Source organism: Carex rostrata, chromosome 18 (assembly GCF_964058835.1).
Source record: "Carex rostrata chromosome 18, lpCarRost1.2, whole genome shotgun sequence".
Classification (NCBI taxonomy): domain Eukaryota; kingdom Viridiplantae; phylum Streptophyta; class Magnoliopsida; order Poales; family Cyperaceae; genus Carex; species Carex rostrata.
Genome location: NC_135935.1, coordinates 4,306,002 through 4,332,069, shown reverse-complemented (window position 1 = coordinate 4,332,069; position 26,068 = coordinate 4,306,002). Strand labels below are relative to the sequence as shown.

The window sequence follows — 26,068 nt, the reverse complement described above, 5'->3', positions numbered from 1 at the left end:
AATCATAATTGATGCACCAGCTGGAAATGCACACCAATTTAGTGCGCACCTGCCTCAGATGCACCGATTATACGTAATAATATGGCATTTGCCACATATGAGCAGCTTGGATCACATGATTGTTGTGGGGCTCACATGCCTCAGCCAGTCAGCCGCTACTTATTTTGATTTTATACACCGTTTTGGGTCATGATATACAGATATAGAGAAAGTAATTGAGCTTTCTCTTTCGCAAAGTCATTTATTGGGAGCGCATGGCTAGTCTCCAGTTCAAGAACACAGGAGAACTCTAGTGCGGGATTTTGTTTGAAATAAAAAAAAGACTACTCTACTAAATAATCCACTATTGATAAAAAATGTTAAATTCAATTTGAGTTAGCAGCATAGCATATATTTAATAGACAACGTTAAAAAAGGGTCACTATAGACGTTATTTAAATCACATTTCCATTATATTCACACTTTTTTTCACAATATTACCTGTAAAAAGAATAATTCTAGTTTCGAGATGTGTCTTTTAAATATTTTCGGAAAATTTCAATAGCACAAATTAATTTTTGACAATTCGATAAATAATAATTATTTTTCTTTTAAAAAAAATACCTCCATCGCAACCCCAAATAATTTTGTACTGGACGCTTGGGCTGTGTTAATTCTTGTTAGTTATATGTGAACAAAAATAATAATTCTGGCAGCACCCAGTACAGTAATTTGCCCACGTGGCGGTTGGTTCAATTTTTGGCCATTTAGATTTCACAAAGTTTAAACAGACTAAGGACTTGTTCGGCAGCCCAGTAGAGAATAGAAATAGGTATAGGAATTGAAAATTTTGAATTTGATTTTACTGTTCACATGGGAAACAAAAATTCAGTCTGATTGAATTTTTTTTTTCCACATAAACAATACTTTCGGAATTACTGTCGAACAGGGCCTAATTCTCGTTCACCTTCCAGGGTGCCCATCAATTGGTACGCCTCTCCACTGTGCATATCAAATTGGCGCGCATTCCTAGGTAGCACATTAATTACGATTAGTGTGCATTTTGAGAGTGCGTGCATGGTAAGATGTGAATTTTGAGTGAAAGAGTGGTGGTTGTTTAATTTTGAATTATTGAGATGGCAACTGAAAAAGTTTCGGGTCACTTGATGGTACATATAGTTTTGGTATATAAATTTTAAATCGTTTGATGAATGCATAATTTATATTTAATTTCATCATTTTTGTTGCGCAAGATGTGCATAATATACAGATTGTATGCAAACGTTCGATTATAAATTTAGGAAATAACTATGGATATTGTCTGCATTGCCAAATTAAATCCATCTTAATATTACAAATGTTATAGAAAAAAATTAAATGCATTTGAGAAATACAAATATAGCTAGATTTTTTTTTATTCTTATATAATTTTCAGCATGTAAACGCTGTCTCATGCGGACTAACAAAAGCATATTTGGTCTGGCTCTGAAACTGAAACGAGAATAAAGTAGGGCAACGAAAATCATACAAAAAATCCAAATAAAATGGGGCACCAAATACATCTTTATATTTAGTATGGAACTATACAAAAAGAATCAAATATCTTTGCAAAATGGCCATCATTTTAACATATTTCCATCCAAAGTCCAAAGAACACTAGTGAATCGAAAATAATATATAATCAAGAAAATAATGCTCTTAAGAATCAAAATTGTTGGAAACGCAAAATTCGAGCTCGGTTTATTGCATCCAATACTTTCTTCACGTCTCTCTTATAACCTAAATTCCTCAGACCCGAAATGACTTTTCTTCGTGCTGATCTAAATATGCTATTCCCTTCGCTCAGACAACTCAGAACAAATTTTGATGCCAGCCGATACTTCCCAGCCTTACAGAGAGCATCTATTAAAGATGCATATGTGAACAAATCCTTCTTTCTCATTCCCCTAACTACTTTCATAGCCTTCTCGACCTCTCCCGACTTGCACAAACCATCAATGAAACAATTATAAGCCACCAAATTTGCACTTAAACCCCTCATTTCCATCAAATTCAATTGACTTAGTGCCGCATCTATGAAACCCATTTTGCATAAACCGTCAATTAGGATGGAGAAAGTGTAACTATCACACTTCAGTCCATTTCCTTCCATCTCATCTACCAACTGTAAAGCAATTTCCAGTCTACCGTCTTTGCAATACAGATAAACTAGAGTATTATAGCAAGCTTGGTCTAGCTCAAAACCGTGTTGACGCATTGATTGTGCCAAAGAATTAGCCTCCTCTAACCTCCCATTTTTAATCAATGCACTAATGACTGCACAGTACATAAAATTATCTATTTGCCTTTTCTTCAACAACGAAGAGAAAATTTCAAAACCTTGATTGTACTTCTTGTACCTAAAGCAACATTTCATGACCAGGGTGTAAGTTATCATATTTGGGTTGAGACCTGTCTTCCCGAGTTCATTAAGGATTTGTCTTGCCAGGGATAACTTGCCTAATTTGCAAAGACCCTCTATTATAGTATTATAAGTCACGATATCTAAAGAGAAACCCGCACTTTGCAAATTTCTGAATAAATTTAATGCATCTACTGCCTTACCAGATGTACACAACCCGTTTAGTAGAGTATTATAAGTCACCAAACAAGGGGAGACATTAGTTAACTCCATGCCAGAGAAAACCTTAAAGGCGTCATCTGGATATCCGCTTTTAAACAAGCAATCAATTAAGGTGTTATAACTCCATAAATCAGGTGAAATCCTTCTTTGAAGCATTTCATCGAACAGATCGAGTGCACGCAGGTGAAGACCGTGCTTGCGGGCCCCACCTATCAAAGTGTTGTAAGTGATGACATCTGGCTTGATTGCGGCCTCAGCCATTCTGTGGGTGATTGCGTGACCTTCATTTAGACCAATGAAATTGCAATATCCAGAGATTAAGGAGTTGTATGTGACAACATCAGGGAGGCACTTGAGACGAATTGCATCTACAATTACAGCTTCGGCCTTGGATAAGTTGCCAATTTTGCAAAGCGAGTGTATGCAAATATTAAGAATTTTAGTGGAGGATTTGGAAACCATGCCTCGATGGAAGTGCATGTATTGAATTGCATGATACTGCACGAGGCACAAATGACATGATATCAGTGTCCCGTGTCTGTGAGAACTATCGCGCATAGCGGCTAGCGCTTGGGAATATTACATGTGCGCCTGTCGCCTGAGAAGAAACGACCGACAAGTGGGGCCAACTTCAGAAGAAACGAGGAGAATAATGGGCTGTTAACGGGCTTAGATAAATGTTCTAGGTTTAAATGGGCTGATGATGGGGCATACTTCAGAGGAAACGAGGAGGATAGTGGGCTGGAAATCCTCATATGGACTTCGCATCCCTCTTCCAAAAAAGATTTCTTTTACTTGCCATTTAATGGTTTCAAGAAAGCACAAAGTTTGTAACGTCCGCTTACTGTTATATTTTTCTGATATGATTTTAAATGGTAAAACATTATATCTTATCTCCACCTTACTTCTGCTAGGTTATTACATGTCATATCTACTGAGTATTGGACTAATATATACTAGCCGACTTGTTTTGGACATGTCAGATGGCTATCAAGGCACACCTCATCTTCCCTTCATACAAACGAAACACACTCATGCACACGGTTACAAGCAACACTCCATCACAACATGCATTTATGCAAGATATTTCTTATCTTGAAAGAATTAATGAGTGGGAAAAATTAATGAGAAATGTTAATTAAGTAGCAACATTTGTGTAGCTAGGTCACTTCATGGATCAGGTCCATACCGGCGCAAAGCAACCAGAGCATATGCGCAGTGCGCTGGTTGGTAAACTGGAAAAGAAAAAAAAAATTCAACTGTGATTTTTTGAAAGATTTATAAATTGACATATTGTAATTTTTCTTCTTAATTCCTATTGCAGTGTCATTGTTTTGCTTAAAGTTGTCATTTTCATCTGTATGAAACTGAGGAAACTCCTAGGTAGGTTAATTTGCAATTTTACCAAAATAACCTAACAACATGCTATATAACATAATTGGCTGAGAGCTATCATTCTTTCACGGTGTAGAAACTCAATCTCATGGAACAATCGCAAGCAGTCTGCGAAAAAAACCGACCTCATTTAATCATTATAAGAACGAACATTGTATTATTCCATGGTGTGCGGCTAGGTCAATGCTTGTGCGTCATCTTGGTTGTCATATATACTCAAACACAACCAATCAGAGGCAAAACAGCTGGACCCACGATTTACCCCTGTTTACCGAGCGCTGATCGAATCGTATATCAACATTTCTCTCAGACTTCTATATAAGCATATACCATGATCACATTGACATTTCCTACTTGTTCAGTTTTTACTTGACTGTTATTTCTATATGGAGCGCAATTTCTTCTGCGCTCGTTCACTGTTCACCTCCTGTAATGCCGCTTTTAAGCCTCTTTCCATTCTCCTGGCTCCAAGCTCGTCCTCTGTGGCTCCACTGGAGACAAAGGACTTGATCAAGCAACTGGAGGGAGGGGAAGACGATACTTCGGTTCTCGATCTCAGTCTTTCGCTCAAGCCACCAGGGACAATAACAAAGAAGTGCTACCTTTGTGGCACAACTAAAACTCCGGCTTGGAGGAACAGCTGCTGTGGTAACAAGGTATTGCTTGTTTTTTCTTCTCCAAAAGCTTATGTTCATGTTGTATGAGTTATATCACATTTCAAGTATATATGTCAAGAGTATGAGGTTTTAATTAAAATGAATGAGTGCACACCATGTTAAATTAATTGTTCATGGTCATAGTTTTCAGGAATTAATTCCAAAATCAAATTCATATTTGTTATTCGATTTCAGTCTTTCTATATATACATCACAAACACACACCATATATACAAGGCATTTTCTTTTGAGAAGCTATTAGATTTGCTTTCTAATTAGCTTCTATGTATGATCATCTAAATATACATGTCTGACCTGACTCTGCTTCTTGATAAATCAATGGTCAAGACACTGTGCAATGCATGCGGGCTCGAAGTGAGGAGTAAAGCAAGGAAAAGGAGTGCAACAATGAACGAACCAGTGTCGATGAAGAAGAAAAGGGGGCCCATCAATCCTGGAAAGAAGAAATATTGAAGAAATTAATAATGAGTGAAACGGTGATTTATGTTGCTTATTTATGCGAATTTGCTTTCTCTATATATATCTAGCTTCGTTTCTGGAGGTAATTACTAGTTTAGTTGGTCCATGCATGTAGGTAGGGGCTTATCAATATGACTATATCTCTCTGTCTGTGTTGTGTTGCTAATATTCGCTCAATTTAATAATAAAGCACTTGACTTTGGCTTTGTCTTCAATTTGTGGACATGTGATCTCTTTATCGACTAAAATTACGTACAGCAACACATATTTAATTGATAAATTATTCTCTTCCTTTTCAACTTAACAGTATTTGCAAATTGCAATACTCCGGAACTTTTTTAATAAGAGAACATTAACATATAATAAAATATGTATACTTTTACAAATTTGGAGGGACCTGCTAGCGACCTCTTTCCATTTTGTATGGTGCTATATATGCATTTAATTACTCATTTATTATAAACATATAAAATTTTTGACTAGCCTCTCGCGATATTTATATATAGGAAATAAATTAAGTAATGGATTGTTCTAATTAAAATGATACTCCATGATATTATTTATGTGTATTTAAAACCACTAATCTTAAAAGAAAAAAAAATTGTGTTTGTATGCATTGCGGTCAGCAATTAACATGATCAAACTCCTAAACATTATGCTGTCAAATATTATGTAGATTTGAATATACGGTCACACATAGGATACGTGATTGTTTGGCTTTTATGCGTCCACATATGCAGTGTCATCGGCAAATTTTGTGTAATATAAAACAAAAGTTCTATAAATTCTTTTTTTTGTCATTCTAGTTAATAAAAAAAATTATTTTGCACATCAATAATGAATAACATGTAGGTTTTTGAAATGAAGAATGGATTATATTAATTTGTTCTGATTTACAAGGCCTTCTGTACATGAGTATTTATAACCCAAAATTCTATTAGCCGTTGCCTATTTTTTTAAAGTACAAATTGCTAGATTCTTGTGGATTGTTGCCTAATTGATAAAATTATACTAGGTACTAAATATATATAACCTAAGGGCTATATTATTTGAGCTAGTAGATTTCTTCCTAAATAGGCCTATGATGAATCTTCGAGGCAAATTTTCTATTTCTCAACAATTAATTCTCAGTCTCCAGTAGACATTTTTTTTTGAAGGCCAGGGCAATAAGGCGCCCACTGAAATATATAGATTATATTATAAGAAAAATATTTACAGAGTGACGTACTTCATTATATTAAATCACATAGCTACCTATTTCAGACAATTTATAATTTTGTAAGTGATTTTTGTAATAAGTAATTTGAACTGCAGGATTTATCGAATTATGATTACATGTTTAAATATTTATTTATTGTTCAACTGATTAAATGTGACCGTATGTTTCAATATATCAGTTCGTATAAAAATAAACCTAGAAGGCTTTGCTCAGTTTTTTTTTTAATTAATCTGATAAAAACGACATTTTACATTCGTTTACGATCGCTAATATAAATAAAAAAAAATGTAACTGAAAAGGTGTGAATTGAGTGAAAAGATTATTGGACCAAGCATTGACAATCATTTTTATTTAACTCGTGAAAACTTATATAGTTATAAAAAATAAAAAAAAATCAGATAGTTAATATAGTTTAAATATATTGTTTAGAAATTTGGTAGAACATGAAAATCATTTAGTTAGCAATCAACCTCATCAAAATTATAACATTTTTTTTTACATAAATATAAAAATATATTTAAGATTGAAATTTTATAAAATTACGCCTCATCCTAAAAATATTGCAAAATATTCTTCAATTTATATGTTTATTTAAAAAGAAATAAAAAGATAAACTTAATACTCGAAATAATTATAAAATTATATTTCATTCTACTAAAAAATTTGACTCCGCTCTTGCAAGACACACAACAAAGGCATGTACGCATCATGTATTTGGTTTCTGTCAATGATATTTCTACTTGATCATGCATTTTTTTATATACAAATACAACATGAATGATATGTTGATTGTTCTATTAATTTCTAGATGCATATGTATAAAGCCATAAGGTGTGAAAGACGAGAGAAATTAGTTGAATCTCAAAGCTATATGAATAAATTTTGGTTGTTTTATTAATATTAAATGTGTGTGGAAATGATTCAAACGAAATTGATATTGAAATGAATATATTGTAAATACGATTTGTTTATCTATTGATCATTACGACCATTGTTGTTTGATATTTGGTTTTATTATGGGACGTTGGAGATACCAAAAAATATGAATTGAATTATCTTTGAAATTCTAAGTTAATATTTCTCAACCAAATGTCTTCTTTTTCTGCCCCCCTTCTACAGTGACAATCAAAGTTCTCAACTCTTGTATGCCAAAATTTTCAGGAAAATTTCTGCATAAGAACCACACTTTCTTGACAATTGAATAGTAATGATTTAATAATGACTAACCTGAGAAAAACCACAATGCTTGACAAGTTTGAAAATCACAACGCCTTTGTATATGTTATTCATTTGTCGCTAGTTTACATCTTCTGCAATTATGAGGTAGCGAACCCTCCAATATAAAATCCAAATAATCCAAAAAAGACAAATCTTCTATATAAATGTTCCGTTGTCTTCTATTCAAAAAAAGTGTTATAATAATATAATTAAGAATACTATAATGTTAATTTCAAAATAGTTTTTATCGTGATATTTTATCATGTCTTGAAGTTGAAATTGAAAAGGACTTGAAGGAAATTATTATATAATGTTTGTATGATAGCAATAATGTAACAAGGTTTAATATTCAGTGAAGCTAATGATTTATGTGACAAAAATTTGAATGTAGATTGAATAATTAAGTATATAACTGCATTACCTTAACCTATTACATTGTTTTCACTCTAGATATTTCACGGAATATCGGAACTGAATTCAACATCAGTTTTTTGTATAATAAATTCGACCAAATCTATATTTACAGTTTTTAATTAAATGATAATAGGAACATAATTAAGTGGATAAATCTACCTAACTATATATATATATTAAGTGGCTAAGATCAAAATTATAGTTTTTGAGCCGTGGTTATACCAATTAATTTGATTTTGTGATTTTTAAGGTCCAAACTGTCGATCCAAACCATTCAACATGATATTTATATTTAAATATGCTTAGAGACCAAATTTTATATTTTTTGAAACTTTTTTTACTATTTAGTACGATGGATTGAAAATCGATGTTTTCAATGGTCCAAAAGCTTTTACTGTTCATTAAAATTAGCAATTTTCAAACCATCTTAATAAATAGTAAAAAAAGTTCCAAAACATGTAAAATTTGATCTCCAAACACATTTTAATATAGAGATCACATTTAATGGTTTGGATCAACTATTTGGACTTTGAAAAATCGTAAAACTAGTTAATAACACCAAGCCTCAGTAAATACCATTTGGATTTTCCACTGCAGGACAATTAGTTATTTTTTATTTATTTTTAAGGTCATTAGTTTTACAGTTTTTTTTATACAATTACATGATTTGAGTATTTTTGGAGGTCTTGAGGTTTTTCGAAATGAAAATCCAAATTCCTATTTATTATCGGGAGAGATGATAATAAAACAGTACTTGATCAAGTGTCTAATATTCACCTTGTATCAGTGTCTTGTTGACTTTTAGAATTTGCATATTTTATTTTTCATTATATGTTAAACTAAAACTTGCAGTTATTGGGACTTCTATTGTAATGCATTTTTAATTTAGCCACAATTGTCATTGTATTATTCTGGTATAGAAAAATATGTAAAATTAAATTGCTAGCATGAATTAGTATATGTACTTCTACAATTATATTCAAAATCACATTTTAAACAGTACTGGAGTGAATCATACGTACGGTATAACACTTTTGTGTCACTTATGATTGATTACTATTTAAACTGTAATAAATTAACAATTTTACCTTCAAAAAAATAAATTAACGGTAATTTATTTTACAGTATGAATAATGGCCATGTAAGCAGGGGCGGACGCATAATTTCTGCCAGGGAGGGGCAGGAATCAGATTCAAATATAGCTTACAGGGTTCAAACCCATTAGCTACCGGATACTAGATAAAAAAAATCCAAGAAGGAGCAAAGTGGTACTAAATTTGTATTTTTTCACTGAATTTCAAAATCCAGAGGGGGGCGGTTGAACTGCCTCTCTCTGATTCAAGGTGAGTCCGCCCCGCCCCTGCATGTAAGACAACTCCTAGTTGGGAGTGAGCGACAACTCTGAAGCTATAGAATTTTTTTTTTTTTTTTGGAAAATTAGTGGAAATATCACTAACATGTGGTATTGATTGATAAAAAAAAAAGCATTTATAGGGATTTTGACAGTCAAATGATCGTCGTCCTAGCTCTAGTTGCATGGATCTCAATTAGTACAAAGCTCCTCTAACATAATTAAAAACGAGTTAACCTTGTCTAAACCCTCTCGACCTCTGGCTATTCTAGCTAGCTGAATAGCATCGTGGCTGCGTCATTTATCAACAAATGCACCGGCTTGCTCTTCTAGGAAAAAGTCCTGTTTTTTTCTTAAAAGTTCTTCTTTTCTTTTCCTTTCTTTTCAGATGGCTCATGATTCTGCCGTCCAGGTCGTATCCCAATGCTTTTTCAGCTCTAGATAGAACTAATTTTTGTCTATCCGTATTTATATGAAAATAAGACGAATATTTTGAGTTTTAAGGATTCAAATATTATATCTAGTTTGTGGATGTGTTTATTTAGTAGTTTTAACAGAATTTATATATTTAGATGCATGAAATTAACGTATGGATTTCTTTTTTTATTTCTTTATTTCTCTTTTTTTTTTTCTTTTTTCTTTTTTTTTTTTCATTTTTACCCTTTCTATCTTACTTTACTTAGTGCATTTTGCTTTTCTTTTTTAGCTTAAGCTTATCATCATGAGCTACATTGTTTTTCCATTTTACTGTTACGGCATCCTGTAACAACCTTTTATCAATGAAATGGGAGCATGACTCCTAATTTTTTCTAAAAAAAAGGAAGTCACCAAAATACATGATTTTCGAGTTAAAAGTTTAATACATAACATGCATTTAAAAATTACGCACAATCTTTTCAAACTGTTTAAAAAATATATATAATAATCGTGTTATTTTTTTTAAATACACGATTGTATATATATTGACTTGTGACTTGGCGTGGTTTGTACGGAGCCTTTGATAGGTTGGAGTAGGGGTGGCAACGAATCGAACCGAACCCATTTCGAATCGAATTAATTGCGAACTACACATTTTTCGAATCGAATCCGAATCGAATCACGAACTAAATTATTTTTTAGCAGCCCTAGTTATACCGGTAGTTTATACATTATTTTTTTCTCGCGGGACAAAATTCACATGGCTTCCTTTTACCGGTATGAACTATGAAATGAGTGTTTTTAAGTTGAAAAATTGTTCATAAAAAAATACATCAGAGATACGGCTTTCCTGGTATGAAATATGAGAGACGACCGAAGAGAGAGGAGAGACAGTCATCTAGGCCGGAGAGAGGAGTGACAGCTGGAGAGAGAGCCAGTCGTCGAGAGCGTCGGCTAGATTTTAGAGCTAGAGGGAGAGTGAGTTAGGGAGAGATGGAGAGAGAACTAGGTTATTGAGATTTGAGAGTGAGGGAGTATCGGCTAAGTTAAATTATGACTCTCTATCTTGGATTTTAATTTCATCAGGTAAATGGACAACCGATGTTATTATGAGATTCGAATCATAAAAGTAACCGAACCCATTTCGATCGAACGAGGCTAGGTTTGAGTTTGGTTTGAATTAATTTCGAACCGAACCTGGTTTGGTTCGTTTCAATTCGAACCCATTTCGAATCGAATTAAACTTGAATCAAACCCAAATCGAATCACGAACTACGAATTTTTTTGCCAGCCCTAGGTTGGAGGGGTGGTTTTGGGGACATAATATTGTTATTCTTCTCAATAATTTTTTTCTAAATTATGAGTTTCTGTTATTTTTTTTTTGGTATTTTACCTTGAGACATTTTTTTTTTAGAAAAATTTGGAAAATTAATTGTAGTAAAAAAACCATGTAAATACCAAAGGTATTTCACTGCTTAAAAATATCAAAGACAATTCCTGAAATATTCCGTTCCAGCGTTGAGGCTGTAATGTAATTTTATACAAATGAGAATCATGCATGCACTTGTCAAAATCATGTATTCCATCAGGAAATGAACGGGACATGAGAACTTCGCTTACAAGGAAATAAAACCAACAAATTAAAACGTAAAAGGAACTTTACCACGGAAGGTGAATTAACCGCAAATCAATTCAAGCGCTGAAGCAGCCAACCCAACTTGTAGGTAATTATCACAACAGCAAGAGTAGTATACAAGGTTTGTAGACCTTTTTATGATTCCTATTCACTAATTTCCATTACTTGCGCTTACATTTATTCTTTGAGAAGTTTATAACCAGCTCTTTTTCCCGAGCCGTACGCAGTTGACATAGTTGTTAGGACAATGAGCAGAAATACCTGGCATCACCAAGCCAAGAACTGTAAAATATGTCGATACCCATGTCTCCTTGTACTCTGCTCCGAATATATATCCCATACAGGTGCCTCTTATAATCTCCCATACGGCAATTAGATACTTCGGTATAATGTATTTTATCCCAAAGAAGTTTCTATCTGGCTCTTCATTCATATTCTGAAAAAAAATTGAAGGAGAGAAAAAAATAACAATATTTATTCTTTTTTGTTAAACTGAACATAAGAGGTAAGAAAAGTGAACAAAAAATATGCACGTGATATATGGAATTAATTGTTATTTTGACTCACACTAGTTTGTCAATTGTCATTAGATTTATTAAGTACATTAAAAAAAAAGATTCATCAAGTACACTAAAAAAATAATGTTGATCATTTTGTAAAGCTTATGTAGGTACCTTTACTTACCAAATTCATAACAAAACTCAGTTGCATAAAATCTACTCAGACCGGTTACAAGATTGCCAGTTTTTATGCTAATTAAAATCTATACTATGAACAAACTTTTCAAAATAACAGCACAATTAACAATAATAAAAAACAATAAATGGATCTAAATTACCTTCTCCACAAAGAGACAGTTATAATAGCGACAAACACCTAAGTGCTTGTACAAAAACATTCGGTCATCATAGGGTATTCTCGGAATGAGGTCATTGCAATACACTATTCTGTAATACTTGTTAACTGGATGGCACACATGTGCTTCCATGAACCTCTTCAGTTGTGCATCTCCTACCCTTGGCTGGCCAAAAGTGTACACAGCCAACAACCTCTCCATTAGTTCGGTTTCTTCATGAAATAGTAGGATTGCAGGGAAAAGAATTGCAAGTGCACCACCTAAGCTGTGGCCAGTTACTATAAACTTTGCACGAGGGTGCATTTTCAGTAGATTCCTGAGCTTGTTTCTTACAATGTAGTAAGCATTCCTTTTGTCCCTGTTCTCTGTATGTTAAAGAGAAGTTTGAAAACCTTATTTGCTTGAGTTCAATATTTTTGACCAAAACAATTAAATGTTGTACATCCACAAGGCATTTATCTGTGCTTGTGACTACAAAAAGGTCAAATAAACATGGAAGAAGAATTATATATATCAAACAAAATATTTAGCACATGCTGGTATTGTATTTATGAGGTCTTCGCTAGAACAGTGTATTTATAAGAATCACAGATCTTCATTTACAACTTAGGACATATAAAACATACATGTATCTACATGCCACAATGTCAGTGAATGAGTGTGCACGCGCGCGCGCACACACACACATGGAGAGAGACAAAGATTGATATATGCAAAGACATGGAAACAGACACGTGAACAAGCTACCTGAAATGGAGTTAGGATCTTGGAGAGACAATTGGATTGTGGAGATTTGATCTCTGGTCCCTAATCCAAGGGCTTCCAGAAAACCCATGTGTATCTTTCCCATTTGGGGTATTTGGCACCATGAATAATCAATATCAGCACACCAATCATCAGCATCGAATGGTTCTGTTCCACGAAAGCTTATCAGGATTATATCAGCATCTTGCCTCTTGTCACACATTATAAAGACCTGAGTCGATCTCTCCTTTTGGTACTCTGTTTTGCACCAAATCAGAATAAAATATCCCACTTCAGTTAGCTCTTTAAATTTTAATAAATTATGGAATGTAGGAGCACTTTCCTATGCGCCTCTAAAAACCTAAAGACACGATGCACACTTATTATGAACATGTAAAATACAAAAGGGACCCCAACAAATTTCTTTTACAGTTTTACCCCATTCATTTTGAATTCGGATCATCCCAGGTACCTGACTCAAGCAAATTACGAATGGACGGCCCATATTAGTTCTTTTAACTTGACACAAATCTCAAAACGGACCCCCTATAGTTTCTATAGGCACCAGATTGACTTCGGCCTGACTGGGATTAATCTGGGCCGTCTGTTTGTAATTTGCTTGAGTCGGGTACCTGGGAGGATACGGATTCCATTAATTTCACCATTTTCTTTGAAAGAATACCCAACAACTAATAATGGAGTGGTGGTTTGAAATCTTTTATATAACATGAGGGTAAGGACTATAAATCATATTTCCAACAAATTTTTGGAGTATATGAGATAATTCTTCTCTTATGAGTGAGGGTATATCATACATATATGACTAAACAGCACCAAATTTATAGCTCCATGTTTTATTTGATTTTGTTTACTGATTGGCTGTTTTTATTGAATTCGGGATATTCAGATGAACTTCCACTGAAAAAGTTTGTGGTGTACCATGCTGGTACCACCCTACTAATAAATCTATGTTATGTTAATTTTTTTTGATGTACATAAAAAATAGATTAAAAGAACAGAGTATAAGTTGATAATTTCGTACTCTTACCATTCCAGCAATTGTAGAACTCCACAAAATGCATCTGGAAAGACATTGCTAAAAATTATATTTTTATCAATAAACATCAATAATCTAGAGAGAGGGTGCAGAGAGATTTTACACCTTCCAGCGATTTTCGACTGTATTTTGTACAACGTTAGCATTCTCATAGGCCAGTTTTGAAGCCATGACACAGAGATCCAACAGAGCTTTGCCTTCGAGCTCTCCTATCTCCTCTAATGCCAATTGGTGGTGAAACTTGTATAGGTCTAATCGTGTGTCGATATGTCCTATTATACTCAAATAGCTATCCGAGCCTCTCTCTGGCAAGACAACCTTCCCTGTACAGTGTACAGTGATCAACTTAAGAATTTTTTACATCATTAATTGAGGTTCTTCTGCAACTGCAAAGGAAGAGGATTTTAAGAGAATTGATCATTTAATACACGTGTTCAGCTGTTAGTACCAAAAATTCCATTTGATGCATGTTAGTACATAGTATATACATTACGCACACACAACACCATCACTTTGAAGTTTGCTCACTGTATAAGTATAACTATATATCTGTTGTAATTCTAGTGGATTTAGTACTTACAAATTAAATCAAGTATTTAAGTAGCCATAAAAAATTAAAACAAATAATAAGTAGCCATAAGCCAAACCCCTTAATACTTCGCAACAATTATAGATCAAATGAGATGGTATACTCCGTTGGCTAAAATGAAACAGCTTATGCAGGATCAGAAAAGATTATGCATGTGCAGAATGAAAATTAGCTAATCAATTTAGTTGAGTATAGCAAATATAAAGATAGAGGGAAGAATCTGAATAGTTCAGAAAATGCATTAATGTCAATTGTAAGATATAAACTATAAAGCTTTATATCCGTTTTTTATGGCATTAATTAATAAATAAATTTAATTCATAGCATAATGGATGTTATATTTATAGAAATAGATAGCATAGAAGTCAGAAGCTGTCACTACCAACTGCCAATGCTGAGTTTTTAAGTAATAAGACAGAGCATTTGGCATAACAAAAAAAACATTCCTATTTTCGATCTGGATGCTGACAGTGCCCAATATAAAGCTTTATATTCTGCTGTACTGTACATTTAATCAATTTTTTTTTATGCCATATAAAATTGGGCTTATATACTTAGTACAGATTAATTCTCGACTGGTCACCTTACTCAAAGATCATCCATCCTTTTCATTTTCTTTTTGAAAGAAAAAAAAAAGTTTAATTGGTAAAAATTTCTACTCTTATTTCAGTGACGCATGCAAACCTTGTAGAAGCTAATAAGGTTACACCTTACTGCAACGCAAACTTTAAAAAGGAGGAAAATTAGCCCAATCAATCCACCGATTAGTAAATGAAGAACATACAAGTAACGAGATTACGAAGGAACCCGATCAGATCGCCTCCATTGACATCCAACAAGTTGAGAAAGAACTCGAGAACCAAGCCATACAGCTCCATTGGCTTTCTCAGAAAGGTGATGATCCGACGAACTACAATGGAGACGACTATGAACCAGCGATGGTCCCGGCTGAGTGCACTGACATCTGTACCCCGCTCCTCCAGTGACCCGATCCGACTTGTTTCTAGCACCTTCTCTTCGCTCCCACCATACGCCAAAAATCGCGCCAGGTCCGCCCAGCTGGTGCTGTCAGCCCGTACAATGAGGTAGTCTCCCATCCTCTATCTCTCTGTGATGGTAGAAATGGCTACGGTACTGTTTTCTGTTTTGTTTTGTTTTATCTGATATATATCGAGGTGCAGATATGGTATTTTGCTTCTCTCCGTTTCTTTAAGAAACTGGAGGTTTTGAACCCCGGCTGTTGTTTGTTGGTAATGGGTCGGTTAGCTATTGCACATCTCCTTCTTCATTCAATGGAGATGAAGTAAAATGGAGGCCCTATTCCCACAGGGGGTCCCATGAAATTTCCGAATTACACGCGAGCATCGTTAGCTTCCTAAAAAGGTTATCATATCCACATGATGTGGGGCAGGCTAAAATGCAAACTCCTCCAAATTTCCCCAGACTTCTCTTTTTTTTCCCCCACAAAATGATGAGAGCGAAGGAAAAGAAGAGATAGCAGTGTCATCATTAGTTAATAGAGAATAATTAGTTAGTTAGCCTCAAAATTATATGGTTTGTGTCATCATTAGTTAATAAAGAAAAAGAAAAAAAAGCTAATTATATAACTCCACATTTTTCGTGAAATAGAAAATTACCGTTAGAATATGTATAACGGATTTATTCTTATATCACATTTATTTATGACAAATTGTTTGGTAATCAAATAAAAATATGAAATAATCAAACTGCTGAGAGGCTCATCTGTCTAGCTCGGCTAGCTCTTTACCAATCTAATTTTCAAGTGAGTGATTCATTCATATAAAAGTTGTCACAAACTTGACACATAATAAGTAAGAATTATTATTGTTGTTATTATTATTATTTTATTATTTTGCAAAAAGTGACCTTTAGAATTGCCACCGATTTCATAGAAACAGATATTCATGAACAAAATAACAATAATAATAGATATATCATCCGCATATGACCGAAATTTTTATTAATACTCGAGTATCGCTAATATAACATTAGTGTCATTTCAGTCTATATAACACCAACTTCAAAATCTATCAAATCGAGTTCAAATGGTGAATCCAAACCGTTCAAACCGATCTACTTCATTAGTTGTGCGTTTACATGTAAAATTTATAAGTTTTTGAGTTTATTTGATATCAAGTCAAGTGGTCAAATGTTTAAGTTTTTAAGTTAATTTTAATACATTCATTTTTCAATTTTTTTTACCGCTTGATTTGATGCTAAAATAACTTGAAAATATAAATTTTTTGCATGTAAACGCATCACTCATAAAGTAAATTGGTTTGAACGGTTTGGATTCATCATTTGAACTCGATTTGATAGGTTTTGGAGTTTGTGTTATATAGACTGAAATGACACTTATATTAGCTATACTCCTCAAAAAAATTATAAAATTACAAAATCTATCCAATTTTTCAGAGAAATTCGAAATCTACCCTTTTCGGTGACTAAATAACCAGACAAAGTCCCTCTTTTCGGTTATTTAGTCACCAGATCTAGAAATTGAGACCGATGACTAAATAACTGGTTTCAAGAAATACATCCGGTGACTAAATAACCGGTTTTGTAATTTTTTTTTTTTACAAAACATAATTTTTTTATTTTTTGTATTGAAATATTAGAAATATTGAATATATTTCTTTGAAAATAGATGGAATACAATATAATTTGATTTATTAGAAAGACTGCGACAAATAATACGGATTAACATTTTTTATGCCGGATTTTTCACGGTTGTAAGAAAAATTAATATATTTCTTTATGTATTATTGGAAAAAAATAAAAATGCTTTGATTCTGAGTTATTGATCCCGTTTCAAAAGTCATTTCTAGGTAAATACATGAAATATTGTCATCCTTCTAGTACATTTAATTTCTAAAAAGTTGTATCTATTTTTGAAAAAAAAATTAAGTTATTTAATGATTGTTATTAAAAAAAAATCTCAAAATAGATACAACTTCTTAGAAATTAAATGTACGAGAAGGATCACAATATTTTATGTATTACCTAGAAATGATTTTTGAACCGCGATCAATAACTCACAGACAAAGCATGTTTTTTTTTCCAATAACCATAAAGAAATATATTAATTTTTCTTACAATCGTGAAAAATCCGATCATAAAAATGTTGATCCGGGTTATTTGTCATAGTCTTTCTAATAAATCAAATTATATTGTATTCCATCTATTTTCAAAGAAATATATTAAACATTTCTAATATTTCAATACAAAAAATAAATTAATTAAAAAAAATTGTTTTGTAGAAAAAGAAATAGAAAAAAGAAAACACAAAACAGGGTTATTTAGTCACCGGTTGTATTTCTTGAAACCGGTTATTTAGTTACCAGATCAATTTCTGGATCCAGTGACTAAATAACTGGAAAGAGGGACTTGGTCTGGTTATTTAGTCACCGAAAGGGGTAGATTTCGAATTCTTACAAAAAGTTGAGTAAATTTTGTAATTTTATAATTTTTTTGGGTATTAATAAAAATTTCGGCCATATGAACTAAGCAACTGACAAATAAGATTGATATAATAATAATAAATCTTGTAAGATTCATGCACCGTAAAGAATGTTAATACGTACCGTTCTCATTAGATCGCGCTCTAATTATTATTTTTAACTGGTAACATATAAAAATTGTTCGGTTCCTGACTTCGGTCTCTGCACAATAAAAAAAAAAATAGACGGTTAGAATTTGGGTCCAAGTGTCCAACTGCTGAAGCAAAAAAGTCTTTTTGTTTATAAATTGGATTGTTTTGCTTGACTACAAATTTTCAGGGTAAAAATCTAAAATGTCTTTGTTGCTTTGTTTTTCACACATTGAAGTCTACCAGGTGCCGTGTTCCTCGAAGTTAAATCATTTAAGAAAAGAATGAGTGTATTGTAATCAAGTGACAAACTGACATGACAACTTAATTATTTTATTTAACTGAAAAAGTAATAATTGAGAAACGGACAGAGCTGGAGCCTGGAGGAGTCCGCATCGTCTGCATTAACTCAAAAGAGCATATTTTGAATTTCGATAGTCTAATTTAAAACTGAATCAATTCGGTTCTCCGTTTATGATACAATGGTCTTTTAATATTGAATCATTATTTCTGTACACGCCCGCACAGTACCCGCGCTACAGTACCCGCATTTAGAGGAATAATGTATTATGGTCCCCACTAATTATATTGTGTCCACTAATTATTATTCTTAAAAGATATTATATAGTCTCAACAAATTATTATTCTAAAATTCCAGCAGCACTCTTTCAAAACCTCGGCACTAATTCCGCGTCAATATTTCTCTAACAAAAATAGTTGACCTCATAAAAATAAATACTTCAGTGCATATATATAAATACTTTCAATACTTAGATATTAATACTTTCAGTGTCATATGTAAAAAGAGGAGGGATCTAATTACAACATTATAGCAGTTTAGGTCCTCACAAGCAGTTATGTAAAAATTACAACATTATTTACCATATAGATATAAATACTTGTGTTCTTTGAACTATATACTTCAAGATTTGACTATCAATATTAAAAAAAGAGTTATAGATCTGGAACGATTGCAGTCCCCACAAGCAATTATGGCAGTTTAGGTGCGGGTATGATGTCAGAAATTTCAAAAAAAGGTGCGGGTACGATTATTTAAAAATAATTAATTTATCATTTTATATTGTTTACTATATAGATATAAATACTTGTGTTCTTTGGACTATATACTTCAAAATTTTACTATTAATATTAAAAAAAAAGTTACAGATCTGAAGTGCAGTTATGACAGTTTGGTCCCCACAAACAGTTATGGCAGTTTAGATGCGGGTACTGTAGCGCGGGTACTCATATCAGCTTCCTTTAATATTAGTGCGGATCTGACTCGCACGGATATTAAAATAGATCAAACGATTCAAATACATTAACTCGAAAGATTCTTTTTTGAGTTAATGCAGATGATACGAATTCGGACTGGAGAAGGCCCGAGTCTGTATGACCCGAACTTTTTTTTTTTATTAAAGAGTTTTAATACACTCCAATATTGTTAGATACTTTTTGTGAGAATCAAACTTATAATTTTTTTCACAGAGAGACAGAGCTTACGCTACTTTGTCAAATCTGCACTAGTGTAAATTTAAGTTTGAAATTCGGATAATCTGATCAAAATTCGGATTAACTCGAACTAATTAAATTTTATTGAAAGAATTTAATTCTTTTTGTCAATTTAAAATAAACTGTTGAAATCTTTGACATAGCGCAAAACTGAAAGAAGTTCAAACAATATGAATTAAATTCGGATTCCTGAAGTAACTCAGAGTTTGATATCGAATGTGAACCATCCAATCAGGATCTAAACGAATATTAAAGAGGTCCTGTGAATTCTATCTCGAATTGAATTAGCTCGAATTCTAATTGAACAGTTCAAATTCAAATTTAAATTATGAGTCACTAGGCCGTTCGGCAACAAAGGATTAAGTCTCCTTAAGGCTTAATCCGCTTCCTTTAGCTTCCTTAGCCGCTTAATCCTACCGAACACCGGTTCTTTAGCGCGGATTAAGAACACCTCCTTTAGCTTCCTTTTGGCCGGATCTTAATCCTTTGTCCGGATTTTAAGGCACCCATACCCCTTCCTTTAGCTTCCTTAGCAAAACTCACGGATTAAGACAACCGAACATCGATTCCTTAGCGCTCCTTAATCTCTTAATTCTTCACTCTTAATCATTTGTTGCCGAACGACCTAGGATCTAGACTCTTACGATTTGGGCAGGCCAGGATGGGTTTCAGCTGAATCAACTAAAGTTCTTTTTTTATTTTTTGACATCCTCCCCAACACCGTAAATTAAAGAGAATAGTTTAGACTTAGTGTATCTGGACCGTTCTTTTAACTTTGCACGAATCTCAAAACTCAAATAATACTGGCTTTGCACTAACCCAAATAATATTACAATATATTATAGTTGTTATTAATATATTAATATTATATAATTAGTATCTTATTATTAATAATTATTATTAATATATATTTTAATATATTAAATAATTATTTTAATAAAATTATATAATTAGTATCTTTCTATTAATAATTATTATTAATTTATAATTATATAATTAGTAATTTATTATTAATATATAATTAATATTTTATATTATTAATCTATTAAATAAATTTTACAATAATATATAATGAGTGAGTCTATGGTACTATGCATATTACGATTTGTTACCGTGCTACCGCTCTATATTCGAGTTTTCAAATCCTAACGGTCGATCCGAACCGTTCATCTTGTTCTCCATATTAATATGTGTTTGGAGACCAAATTTTACATTTTTTGAAAATCACTGTTTTTGGATGGTCCAGAATTTTCAGATCAAGTGATTTTCTAAATATCTAAAAAAATAGTAAAATTTTTTTCAAAAAATGTAAAATTTGGTCTCCAAACACATATTAATATGGAGAACAAGATGAACGGTTCGGATCGACCGTTAGGATTTGAAAACTCGAATATAGAGCCGTAGCACGGTAACAACCCGTAATATGCATAGTACCATAGACTCACTCATATATAATATATATTACAGTTATTATTAATATATTAATATTATATAATAAGTATCTTATTATAAATAATTAACCAATTTAGGCTTTCAAAACTTTAGTCCTTCACCAACTCTAACCAAACAAGAAATAGTTTAAGCTATGATTTAATTTTAGGCCTCAACCAAACATGAATATATATATATTTTTTTGATAATAAGGCTAATGCCCACTTCATTGAAGCAAAAATAGTAACTTACATCACGGGACTCAAAATGAGTTAGCTAATAAAGGAAACTGCAAAAACCCGAGAAAGAAAGTCCATATAAGCTGTGAAAACAAACCACATGTAGCTAGTATCAAAATCATATCTCAGCCACACAAGGAGCTGGGGTAAAACAACAACACAAAAATTGGCTTCAGACAGCCGAAACAACTCAAAAACTGGAGACATCTCCATATGGAACGATCTGGTGCCCTGGGTCTTCATCAGATGGATGGTGCTCGTCAGTCCCTTCTTCATCGGGGTGCCAGCTGGCCAAAGGTAGAACATCCATTGTTGGTGGCAGCCATATTGCTATTGCTTCCTGAACCTGTGGTTTGACAGCCCCTGTCCAATAATTTAAACCGGCCTAAGTTGGAATAACCAATTTAAGTCTCCTTAGCTTTAGGTCACAACCAAACATGGAGTTTACGTAAAATAAAGGAAATCCTTTACACATGTTGGAGAGGATACTCTTCCGTTTAGACTTGAATTCTTGAATTCTTGAAATGATTAATAAGTGTTACGGTGGTAGTATACCATCTCAGATGATTTGATTTTGCGTGGCTACGTTTAGCACTTTGACCCCAAATCCTGTTTAAAGACTCCGAAGATAAAAAAAAAAAAAAAAAAGCCATTAGTTAAATGACCCAACCAAACCGTTATATCTTATAGTAGAAGTGGAAATATTTTATAAAATTTTCCGTCATAATTGTATTATTGAATAAGTTAGAGGTCAATATATCTTGACTTATAAAAAGTAAAATTTGGAACCGGATATATCCAAGAAATCAATTTGTAAAGCGCAAATATGTTGACTTATAAAAAGTAAATATGTCGAGTCAATGAACTATCCAAAAAGAAGTTTTGAAATATTGATATTCTTTTTAGAATATTCTTTATGTCAAGATGACTCGAGTAATCACATTATTCTTTTTCCATTGTTTTTTTTTAATTCTAGGTCTAATTAAACGTTATGAACATGGGTGGAGTTACTCTTAAGAAATGGAGTCAATTGATCTCAATTTATTTATTTTTATTTATAACTTATTTTGTATATAGTTTAGAATAAAATACTATGTGTAATGTAAAATTAATCTTTATTGATAGCATGAAAAACTTTTATGCTTGACCTCCATTTACATTTGATTCTCACTGTCTGAAAGTCTGACTCCGCCTCAAATCATGAACATATTTTTTGGAAGGATTACATCAATATAATAAAATTCAAGACGCTATTTAAGATTTCAACCAAATTTAACTAATGTATGTTTGGTTGGGTTGAAAATAGACTATTTTTAGGATTAAGCTATTTGGAATAGCTTATTCGGTGTTTGATTGGGTTAGAATAGAAAATTCAAACTTTTTGTCTTATTAAAATAGATTATTTTTAAGAGTTTTAAAATTTGATTATTATAATAAGACAAACAATAGCTATATTTGATTTTTCCGTGACGAATGTTCAAATAAACACTCAATGGAGGTGGCAATCAAGTGAAACTTTCTCAATCATCACATCTTTTTCTCCCATAGAGGTGTCTTTACAAATTTGGTAATTTGAAAATTCAAGATACTAAAACGACTAAAAGTTTTCTTCTAGCTTTTATCACACAACAAACTATTTATTCAGGAAGTCAGATTAAATGAAATTAGTCTCATGATACTTTGTGTTTTTTATAGGAGGGGTACCATTGTAAGTTTGTAATAAAATATCATATTTTTTTTCATTATCCATTGTATTGAGTACTTAGCTATTTTAAGATTAATTTTTTTTTAAAACATATATATTAAAATGTAATTGTATTTTTTAAAAATTTTATATAATTCAACCCCATTCATAAATTATCATACGTGTAATTGTAATCTAGTGGTTAGAATTTTAATTTGTTTTGTGGAGACATGACTTCAAGTTCCGATTATGCATATGCATTTTAAACTTTAGTATTTCTATATAAAATTTCTATTTATGTCCTTAAATGCAAGTTTGAATGGTGATGATGACATTATTTTCGAGTGAAACATTATATGATGATTAGCCGCAAACTAAAATGATACTTCGCTTAATAAGCTAAAAGTGACATTGGGGCATATTTTATTCGTCATGCTCTGAAACACTTGGAAAAAAGAAGAAGCAATTGAATAATCCAGGAACGTCGATCATCCATTTATCGACATTTTATTTTTGTTTTCTTGTTTTTTTTTTTTTTTTGCAAATGACAATTGCATAATTTTTTTGACTCTTTTTCTGTATAATTTTCTTTAGCTTTTATTTAAAATATTTGTTCTTGGTTAATAAATTTTTTGTGTCCATCATGGCCGGCTTATAAAATATACAACTTTAGCATTTTAAAGTTAATTCGGAAGAACAAAATAACTAAACCAAATGAATTAACTTGGATAAGACCGAGACAACAAAGTTGTGGGTCCAGATTTTGCAGAACAGTCTTGACTTTATGCAGCGCAAGAATCATAAACAACGCTATTTGATTCTATAGTACATATACTGTATGAACCTAAAGCTGCTCTGTTAACACCTTTACCCGAGCCACAGCTCGATCAACGGATAAGATTAAGCCCTGAAGGAAAACACTGGAAACAAAAAAGCGGTGCTGTTTTGGGAGGTACAAGTGGCCGATAAAGCTGTAGCTGGTTCTCTATCTTGCGTTGCTTGCACACAACACAAACATTTTGTTTGATTTGGAATTGCTTTCAGTTTTCAAGTTCCTTTTTCTCGTTATGAGATGACTAGCTAAGAACTTTAGAAAGAAAATAGTTTACCCTTGAATAAAGTTTTATGGAAGTACAAGAATTGTTACATGTTTTACAGAAAAGGAAAATATTCGCTCGAGGTTTGGAATGACGGTGTACAATTGTAACATATGCTCTATAGATTGTCATGTACAAAATGATTTTATTTTACGTTGTACATATTTGATTGGAGATTGTTAGTGCCGACAGGCTGTGTTATATGAGTAGAACTAGGGTGTTCTTAAGTTCACCAAGTCTCTTTGTGAACTCAAGTTTAAAATCTGTCAAATCAGTTTCAAATAACTAATCTAAATTGTTGAAACCCGCCTATCTTACGAGTGATGCATCTAAATGTAAAAATTTTAAACATTCAAATTAATTTAGTATAAAGTAAATCGGTCAAAATTAGAAACTTAATAAATTAATTTTAATGCATTCATTTTTTGAACATTTTTTAACCGCTTGACTTTGTACTAAATTAATTTGAATGTTTAAAATTTTCACATGTAGACGCATTACTCGTAAGGTAGGCAGGCTTCAACAGTTCGGATTCGTCATTTAAAACTGAGTTAACGGGTTTTAGACTTGAGTTCACCAAGGGGCTTGGTGAACTTAAGAACACCCTAGTTCTACTCGTGTTATATAAATGAGAGTAAAACTAGGGTGTTCTTAAGCTCACCAAGGTGTTTGGTGAGCTTAACTCCAAAATATATTATATCTGTTTCAAACGATAAATTTAAACCGTTGAAATCCATTTACTTCACAAATGATGAATTTACACACAAAGATTTTAAGTTTTCGAATTCTTTTAGTATAAAGTCAAGCGGTCAAAATTAGATGATTTATAAATTAATTTTAGTGCATTCATTTTTTAACCACTTGACTTTATACAAAATTAATTCAAAATTTTTAGAACTGTACATGTAAATTCATTACTCATGAAGTAAATTGGTTTCAATGGTATGAATTTATTATTTAAAGCCAATCTAATAGGTTTTGGAGTTAAGCTCATCAAACACCTTGGTGAGCTTAAGAACACCCTAGTTCTACTCTATAAATGAAATTAAAATATTTTCTTAATCAAAAAAATAAAATGATAAATTCACTACATGTTACATGATTACAGTATACAGGGAATGCCCATGCCCAATCAGAACATGAACCGCTAAAATTCTTTTTGCACAAATCTCAAAGCAATAATAATACTGTCCAGAGCAGTATGAATAGGCACCGAATTAAATATGACCCGATTTTAAATAAACTGGAATTTTCGATCATCTTTAGATAATTTTTTTCCAGAGGTCACTAAAATTATCTCTGGTTGCAAAATCATTGATGAATTAAACAGTTGTTATAAATAGTTACTGTATTATTTATTATACGAAATAAAAATTTATGCAATATTTATACGAAGTAAACAAATTTTCTGCTGACCTAGGCAACAGTGTTTATGTTGCAATGATGTACAGGTGACATCATTATCATGTAGCTTTTGTTAAAAAAGATGCTGAAGTGATCTAATTGGGATAATAAAATCTAATAACTTTCACGAAATACAATTGAAGTTCAAAGATAGGCTTTGGTGCTGTTATGTTGATAGGCCCAAGCATGCTTTTTTTCTTCAAATTAGTACGCAAGTTCAAAGTTGAAGGCGCAACTTCAAAGCCTTAGCTTGTCTTTGAGATAGCTTACCCCAGTTGTCCCATATCTGTTACATGGAATCCTCTGTTCACATTAATCGAAAGCCAAACAAAGCACTCATTGTTCTCCAAAACCGTTACGTTTATGAACAGTAAAAAAGCAAGTGTATGACATTCTGCCGTTCGCATGTAACCGCATGTAAGCATATGAAAAGAGTTCCTTTTCCTTCAGCCCAGAG

At 32.5% G+C, this 26,068-nt stretch overlaps 2 protein-coding genes across 3 annotated transcripts; both read right to left on the bottom strand.

Moving 5' to 3' along the window:
* Positions 1 to 1,497: 1,497 nt before the first annotated feature.
* Positions 1,498 to 3,285, bottom strand: LOC144569863 (Pentatricopeptide repeat (PPR-like) superfamily protein). Its single transcript, XM_078320336.1, has one exon. The coding sequence runs from the start codon at positions 3,158 to 3,160 to the stop codon at positions 1,685 to 1,687; it is 1,476 nt and encodes a 491-aa protein (XP_078176462.1). The 5' UTR covers positions 3,161 to 3,285; the 3' UTR covers positions 1,498 to 1,684.
* An 8,235-nt stretch (positions 3,286 to 11,520) lies between these two features.
* LOC144569551 (alpha/beta-Hydrolases superfamily protein) lies at positions 11,521 to 15,901 on the bottom strand. 2 transcript variants are annotated; one of them, XM_078319948.1, is made up of 6 exons: positions 15,419 to 15,901; positions 14,151 to 14,368; positions 14,037 to 14,070; positions 12,992 to 13,156; positions 12,227 to 12,609; positions 11,521 to 11,824 (listed from the first exon to the last, which is right to left on the bottom strand). In XM_078319948.1, the coding sequence occupies exons 1-6, from the start codon at positions 15,729 to 15,731 to the stop codon at positions 11,582 to 11,584; spliced, it is 1,356 nt and encodes a 451-aa protein (XP_078176074.1). In that variant the 5' UTR covers positions 15,732 to 15,901; the 3' UTR covers positions 11,521 to 11,581. The 2 variants fall into 2 exon arrangements, with proteins under 2 accessions (XP_078176074.1, XP_078176073.1); XM_078319947.1 differs by having other exon boundaries at positions 12,992 to 13,246; positions 15,419 to 15,900.
* Between the last annotated feature and the right edge of the window lie 10,167 nt (positions 15,902 to 26,068).

What these genes read in the sequence shown, in the direction of transcription:
- LOC144569863 (XM_078320336.1), bottom strand. Translation starts at nt 3,160, where the DNA reads ATGCGCGATAGTTCTCACAGACACGGGACACTGATATCATGTCATTTG.
- LOC144569551 (XM_078319947.1), bottom strand. Translation starts at nt 15,731, where the DNA reads ATGGGAGACTACCTCATTGTACGGGCTGACAGCACCAGCTGGGCGGAC. An exon ending in CAGTCGAAAATCGCTGGAAG is followed by an intron (nt 14,071 to 14,150) that starts GTGTAAAATCTC and finishes ATGTCTTTCCAG; the next exon opens with ATGCATTTTGTGGAGTTCTA. An exon ending in ACTGTCTCTTTGTGGAGAAG is followed by an intron (nt 11,825 to 12,226) that starts GTAATTTAGATC and finishes ATTTTTTTTCAG; the next exon opens with AATATGAATGAAGAGCCAGA.